The sequence below is a fragment of the Camelus ferus genome, chromosome 11 (genome assembly GCF_009834535.1).
Source record: "Camelus ferus isolate YT-003-E chromosome 11, BCGSAC_Cfer_1.0, whole genome shotgun sequence".
Classification (NCBI taxonomy): domain Eukaryota; kingdom Metazoa; phylum Chordata; class Mammalia; order Artiodactyla; family Camelidae; genus Camelus; species Camelus ferus.
The window spans coordinates 8,159,814-8,167,220 of record NC_045706.1 but is presented as its reverse complement, the minus strand read 5'-3'; the positions used below and the strand labels follow the sequence as shown (position 1 = coordinate 8,167,220).

General features: G+C 58.0%; 1 protein-coding gene across 1 annotated transcript; it reads left to right on the top strand.

The window, feature by feature from the left end:
• Positions 1 to 3,510: 3,510 nt before the first annotated feature.
• Positions 3,511 to 6,698, top strand: HMX3 (H6 family homeobox 3). The gene is made up of 2 exons (XM_032490719.1): positions 3,511 to 3,963; positions 4,591 to 6,698. The coding sequence occupies exons 1-2, from the start codon at positions 3,564 to 3,566 to the stop codon at positions 5,262 to 5,264; spliced, it is 1,074 nt and encodes a 357-aa protein (XP_032346610.1). The 5' UTR covers positions 3,511 to 3,563; the 3' UTR covers positions 5,265 to 6,698.
• Positions 6,699 to 7,407: the final 709 nt, after the last annotated feature.

The window sequence follows — 7,407 nt, the reverse complement described above, 5'->3', positions numbered from 1 at the left end:
GGGCCTCTCCAGTGGTCCTGGTGCTGGGGCTCCTTTAGGTGTTGTAAAATGTGTCATCAAAAGACAAGTTCTCATTAAACCTTTTAAAACTGCTCTTGGGTATGAACAGACTATCTGAAGGACCCTAAGCAACTAGGTGAATCCTCTGCAGTGGGAACTGTGAACTCATTCATTCATTCATTCACTCAGGCATTCAGGCATTAACAAGGATAACTGAGGATCACTGGCTGGCCGACTGTGCGCTGAGTCCTGGGAAGAGGAATGCGATAGCCCTGCTGCCCTCCACCCTTCCAGCAGCTCACATCTAGCCTGCAGTCAGGATGGAAACCTGTGGGATCAGTTACAAGCCAGAGCATAAAATGAGCCCTAAAACAGGGTCAGGAAAGGAGGGGAGGAGGGTGGGAAGCAGGACAGAGCATTCCCAGTGGTGGCCAGGTAAAGATCAACAGACATCTTCAAGTGTTTCACTTCTTGCTTCTCCCGGATTCCAGAGAAAAAGTGCTTCTGTTCTCAAGCCAAAGCTGGGATGGGTAAGACAGTGGTGGTGGTGGTGGGGGGGGGGGGGTTAAACGCTTTTTGTGCCCCGGCTGTGGTTTCTCCCGCGAAGCCAGCAGGTTCGGTTTAGAGGATGTCCCATAGAGGGCGCTGTTTGCCTGACTTTGAACGGAATAGTGGGCGCGAGTAAAGAGAGTCAACACCCCTCGCCAGGGGGCGAGTGAAGGGCTGTGTTCGCGCCTGGGGCCCCATATCCACGAGTTTTCTCGAAGCGGAAGGTAGAGAAAGATTTAATATCTGCTCCTGGCTGTTCAAATCCAGCATCCTTGAAACTTAAAGGATGGGCTGGGGTGCAGATACCCGAGCATCTCCTGTGCCTAGTAGAAGCGTGCACACACCTGTGCCCCCTACGAGGGAAGACACGGGAGAACTTGGGACAAGAAAGAGTGTGGCTCGGGTAGCGGCGCCGCAAGGTGCAGGGATGGCTGTCCGGGAAGACTCTTCTTCGCCAGCCTACACACCTTTCCAACTGGGTCTAGTCACCAGTTGCAATCAGCCAACAGTCCACTTGCCCAGCCAGAACTTTACGGTGACGTCTGCCGAACGCTGCTTTTCCCCGGGAGACGAGCAGTTTTTCTGCTTGTCTCAGCTTAAAGGCGGCTCTATGCGTCAGAACTTTGGCCAAGTTTGCACGCGTCTGCCTCGGACGGGAGAGCTCCCACAATGCGCGCGCGCACACGCGGGGGCCTCTCCATCACATCCTCTGCTGCGTGGCGGGTAGGTGCTGGCGATGCCCGCCGAACTTGTTTGGACAGGCGCATCGAGCTATTTCTGCGTCGGGGAGAAAATGACTTCTGGGTGTCCAGCACTGGTTGGGTGACATTGGCCAGGTCTCCTCCTCTCCGGAAGCCTGTTCTCATCTCTAAAATCCGAGTGTGAGATCCATCCTGCTCGAGTCTCAGGTCTGTAATTGGTTCCAAGTCAGATTTTGGATGGAATAGCATTTTACATGCCAGTAAAGCCCTGTACAAACTCAAGGGAGTAATGATAATGAAAATAATTGTTTAAGGAAGCACCATTTACAATGCTCTCAGGTTCCCAAAGCAAATATAGGACTCACTCCTGTAGGTGAATGTTTGCTGAAAGAAGTATTAAATGTGCCCTTCGAGATCTGGTGGGGGAGAGTCTGAAGCACCACGTCAGAAAATAAAACATACCCACTTCTCAACAGGGTAACCAAAGCGTTGGCATCTTTCAGTGCAGTACAGCCTTGAATTAGGTGAGGGCCCGATCTAACGGAAAAAAAAAAAAAAGACGGAAAGGAAGGGGCATGAAAAGACCTCGGATGTAAAGAAGCTCATAGTGGGTGGAGGGGCGTGATGGCTACTTTGCCACCTTTCTCTGACCAGGAAGCTGTCTCTTGGGAAGAGATCCCACAAACAATTCTGATTCATTTGATGCTTAAAGTCTTAAACGCCTGCCTTCCGGCTTTCTTGTGCAATTTGGGGACTTGTCTTTAAAGTCGATGGCGTAGAGTAATCTTCCGCCCAGCTGAGCGGTCCAGCAGGGTCCTCTAGGGACTTGACCTCGGTCAGGCCATGCTGCGGTGCCAAGGCCGCCCCGGAGGAAGGTACGCCGCAGTACCTTCGGTTCACATCGCCCCTATTACAACATTAGGCAGCTCCAAACGCCGGCCGGAGAGACTTCCCAGGAGAAAGTGCAGTCTTCGGGGCCGCGGGCTTAGAGTTAATCTCCAAGCTTCGGGCCCAGGCGGCCAGAGCAGAGGAATGACCTTACGAGCGTAGCCGTCGGTGCTGGGACGCCACTGCCCCATCACCCTACTGAGTGACGCGCGGGCGTCAGCCTGTTCTGCGCGCACACGTGGGTGCGCAGAGACGCACAACCACCTGCTCTCTGGGGGGAAGACTCACTCTCCGGTTTCTCAAGGCCAAAGGCCAAGGCCACGCGGATTCCTGAGACCGCTGATGCAGTGCAAGGCTTTACACCCCGATTCCTTTCCTATCGACTAGACGGTGGGTGGGGAACCCAAATCCCCTTCTTCCTGGTAGCGCCCTTAGCACGCTTTAGGGAAAATGCTGAAGTCGCTGGACCCCAAATGGTAGAAAAGTTTTGAGTTCGCGGCGGGCCGGAGGTCGCGTCCTGCCTCCTGGGCTGGCGCTGCGTGGCTCTCCAGCTGCGTGGGGGCCGCGGGCCCCTGCCAAGCCCCTGGGGGCGGGGGAGAGGCAGCTGCGAGCGCGGATAACCCCGAGGTGACCCGGGCGGGCCTGGCCCGCCCCTTCCCCCTCCCGCAGGCCAGGCGGCTGGAATCGGGTCTCCGAGCTGCAGGGGGGAGAGGGAGGCGCGGGCTCCGGGCGCCGAGGCTGTCAGTGCGCTCCGGCCGGGGGCGCCGCCGGCTCCGCGTCCTTCGCTCGCCTCCTGCGCTCGCCAGAGCGCTCCGAGTGCCTCTTTAGCGGGAGCCAATATCCTTTTGTGCTAATAGGCTTGTCCTCATTTGCTGCCTAATTGGACTATATAAAGCCAATAACAGGCGGGCTCTTATAGCCCGAAGCCAAAGCGCCAAAATCCGAGGGAAGGCGAGGAGGGGGCGGTGGCGGAGGCGGCTGCGGGGCCCAGGCTCGGCTGCGCCTTCGCCTGCCTAATCCCATTTGCCATTGTACGCGCCCAATCGCCGTATACTCCCCGCATTTAACTTGGATGACATTTTGATTTCATCATTAGCATCCGGCGCCGGATTGACGCAGCCCCAAGCCGGGGGACTGCTCTTGCCGCCTCCTCCCCGGGAGCTGCAGCCGCCGCTGAGCCGCCTCGCTCCCTCCGTGCCGCTGCAGGGCCGCTCCCCGCCCCTCAGCACCCCTCCCCCATGCAAGCCCGCCCTGGCCGGGTCCTCACCCCGCCCTCCCGCCGCTGGATTTGCGCCCGGGGCGGCCCCCGACTTTGCGCCCCGTAGTTGAGTTCCGTTTATGGTCTGATTTCCGGCGCCCGTCTGCTCGCCCGGCCGCCCGCCTGTCCCGCTCCCTCCCTCCCGGAGACCCGGAGGAGAGGGGACCATGCCGGAGCCCGGGCCGGACGCCCCCGGCACAGCTAGCTCGCAGCCTCCGCCGCCGCCGCCCCCGCCTCCCGCGCCTAAGGAGTCTCCGTTCTCCATCAAGAACCTACTCAACGGAGACCACCACCGGCCGCCCCCTAAGCCGCAGCCGCCCTCACGGACTCTCTTCGCTCCAGCCTCGGCCGCTGCAGCCGCCGCCGCAGCCGCTGCTGCTGCGGCCAAGGGGGCCTTGGAGGGCGCCGCGGGCTTCGCGCTCTCGCAGGTGGGCGACCTGGCTTTCCCTCGCTTTGAGATCCCGGCGCAGAGGTTTGCCCTGCCTGCGCACTACCTGGAGCGTTCCCCGGCCTGGTGGTACCCCTACACCCTGACCCCCGCCGGCGGTCACCTCCCGCGACCTGAAGGTACCGACCTCTCTTTGAACTTTCGTTGTCCTCCCCTCGCGCTTGTCCCATCCCCGTCCGCGCTGCCTCCCTCCGCAGCCCTGGCATCCCTGCACCCTCAAACGCGCTGTTTGACCAACTTCCTTCGTCCCCTGGCTTGCAACTCTTGCCCGCACGCTCTGTTGCGCTGCCTGGAAATCCAATCCCACTTGGTGAGAAAAGAAGTTGGAGTTGGAGCCCGGGGCGCGGCGCTTACCGGGAAAAGTGGCCTCGGGCATGAAGGGGGAGGCTTCAGGCGACTGGGACTGGGGACCTGGCCTGGATGGAGGGAGTGATCCAGGCGGCCCCAAGCTGGAGGCGAATCTCTCCGCTGGCCCCTGGCTGGGAAGCTCAGGGAAAGAAAGGAACCGGCGGTGCTGCCACCATCCGGGTCTCTCTAGGCAGTCCTCGGGAGAAGGTTGGACCCCAGGACGCGGCGCCCCTCTTCTGGCCCAGCCGGGAAGGAAGAGGCCCGCGGGAATGGTGAAGCCTCGAGGCTTGGGGCCCGGAGGCGGGCGCGGGTTGAGCCTACGGCCCCCAGGCTCCAGGCCTCGCTGAAGGCTGTGTCCATGTGCGTGTGTGTGCGTCCGTCTGTCTGTCTCTCTCCAGCCTCGGAGAAGGCCCTCCTGCGAGACTCCTCCCCCGCCTCGGGCACCGACCGCGACTCCCCCGAGCCGCTGCTTAAGGCCGACCCCGACCACAAGGAGCTGGACTCCAAGAGCCCGGACGAGATCATTCTGGAGGAAAGCGACTCAGAGGAAGGCAAGAAGGAGAGCGAGGCGGCGCCGGGCGCTGCTGGGGCGAGCGTGGGGGCGGCGGCGGCGACGCCGGGCGCCGAGGACTGGAAGAAGGGCGCAGAGAGCCCCGAGAAGAAGCCCGCGTGCCGCAAGAAGAAGACGCGCACGGTCTTCTCGCGCAGCCAGGTCTTCCAGCTCGAGTCCACCTTCGACATGAAGCGCTACCTGAGCAGCTCGGAGCGCGCCGGCTTGGCCGCGTCGCTGCACCTGACCGAGACGCAGGTCAAGATCTGGTTCCAGAATCGCCGCAACAAGTGGAAGCGGCAGCTGGCGGCCGAGCTGGAGGCGGCCAACCTGAGCCATGCCGCGGCGCAGCGCATCGTGCGGGTGCCCATCCTCTACCACGAGAACTCGACGGCTGAGGGCGCGGCGGCCGCGGCCGCGGGGGCCCCGGTACCCGTCAGCCAGCCACTGCTCACCTTCCCGCACCCCGTGTACTACTCGCACCCGGTGGTCTCATCCGTGCCGCTGCTACGGCCCGTCTGAGGCCCGAGAGGGGAGGAGGAGGGAGCGCCCGGCCCCCTTCCCAGACCCCGGAGGAGACTGGGCCGGGCCGAGGGCGCCGAGAGGTCCAGCGGCCTTCGGGACCCGGGGCTTCAGCGCGCTGCCCCGGCCTCCCCTCCCCCAATCGGTAGCGTTTTGTAAGTATTTGCAAAGCATTTTCGTGCAATTCACCTCTAATGGATTTGAGGCGCTTCCCCTCTTACTTTTGGTTTTGGTTTATATTAAGAAAAAGCAGGAGAAAGACAAAATTCCCAGGTCAAATATTTCGGCTGAAAGTTTTGGTAAAATGTGCACCGCCCCCCCGCCAAATTTGCATTGCGCTGTGGCTTTTGGTTTTATTTTTATAGAAGGAAAGTAAGCACAGAACCTGAGCCCCTCTGATTTATTCATTTTCTATAGAACTATTTTCAGAAGTCGAGAGAGAGAGAGAGAGAGAGAGAGAGAGAGAGAGAGAGAGAGAGAGAGAGAGAGAGGGAGAGAGAGAATTCACATTGTAGTACTTTTATTTCTGGATTTCTGGGTGTGGTTCTTCCTTTCCATTCCCAATAAATTACTTCCGAATTTTCAGAATCTGAGTAGCCTCTCATAAGGACTTCCACTCAGGCCACTTTCCTCTCTGCCACAGAGGTCTGTCGCAGTTGATCTCTTCATCTTTCCCTTTTTGTGGCCAAAAAATTCTCCAAGTATTTACAGGCAAAAGACAAGGCAGCCCCAAATCAGACTTCTGATTATTGAAACAGCTCCACATCTGGCCTGGTGTGAATGGTCTTATTTATTAGTAGCACATACTGCGAGAATTTCATTTGTTGGTAAATTATTATTAATATTACTATTAATACCTTGTGCCCTATTTTAAGAGTGATTTCAATATCTTAAAAAATAAACAGTTTTTTATCCTCTCCCCCTACCTTTTTGTTCTGCAGTAATTGTACTTTTGACCTGTGCAATATTGTACAGAATTTCCTGAGAACCCTGCTTCTTCGTCCGCAGAGAGAAGCAGATGTTTTCAATGTATAATCCTGGTCATTTGTTTAGGAGGAGAAAATTAAGGGGAAAGGGGGGAAGGAAGGAAACAAGGATAGCTAGCAATGCTCAAAGAAGTAAGACGTGCATACTGGAGCGCTTTAAGTGAAGGACAATCAATTTAGGAGAATTTTAACTTATTTGATAAATGTACAGATTTCTTGTAAAGTTCACCCTCAACTCCTCAGGGCTCCTTGCTCTGCCACCCAATCTATTTTCTTTCTGTCGGCTACACCTGTTGTTCTGCGATAGTTTGTCCCCCCCCCCCATCTCCCTCACCTCTGCCCAGATACAGTCCCTTTTTAAGAAAAAGAGAAAAAGAATCACAAAATATTGTTACATTTAATGTTGTCGTGAAATGGAATTAATTAAAAAGAAAAGAAAAGCGAAGCACTTCGTGTTGCCAGAGTGTTTAACTTTGGACGATTTTCCCCAGAGCAGGTGTCTCCGAACTCTTTCCTGCCTCGCTCTCTGGCTACCTCTGCACTGGCCGAGTCAGACCTGGATGCACATCCCTATCATCCAGGAGGCGGCGGAGATAGAGGCGGCTTTGTTCGCGACCAGACCCGCTCTCTCCTCAGTACCTTACGCTTCCTGAAACTCCCTTCGAGCAAGGGAAGAATGCGGGGCGGAAGGGGTGAGGACCTGGGCTTATCTATTTCGCAGAATTGAGCGCAGCGACAGCCGCGGGCTCAGAGACGGCTGGTATTTCCGATCGCAGGGTCGCAGCCTCGCATTCCGTTCCCAGGCCGCGGGTCCTTCAGGAGCCACGAGCTTCTGGACAGAATATCCCTGGGGTGGCCTCCGGCTGCCTCTCGGGTGGGGGGCGGGAAGAAGGGGATGAACTTAATGTTTAGCTGCGGCCAGAGGCGGATCGCGACGTCCAGCTGGGAGAAGCCAGGCCGCGAGAGGGCGACCCAGGGAGGTCAAACAGCCCTAGGGACAGCGGCTCCCAGCTTCGGGACTGGGAAGCCTCCGCAGACCTGGAGGAACTGGCTCCTGGGGCGGCTCGGGTGTGGGTGCGGTCCTGGTGTGCCCAGTGCCGGGGAACAGAGGACACCTGACTGCGCCAGCGGCAACAGAGAGGACTTTGTCTCAACCC

What these genes read in the sequence shown, in the direction of transcription:
- HMX3 (XM_032490719.1), top strand. Translation starts at nt 3,564, where the DNA reads ATGCCGGAGCCCGGGCCGGACGCCCCCGGCACAGCTAGCTCGCAGCCT. An exon ending in TCACCTCCCGCGACCTGAAG is followed by an intron (nt 3,964 to 4,590) that starts GTACCGACCTCT and finishes GTCTCTCTCCAG; the next exon opens with CCTCGGAGAAGGCCCTCCTG.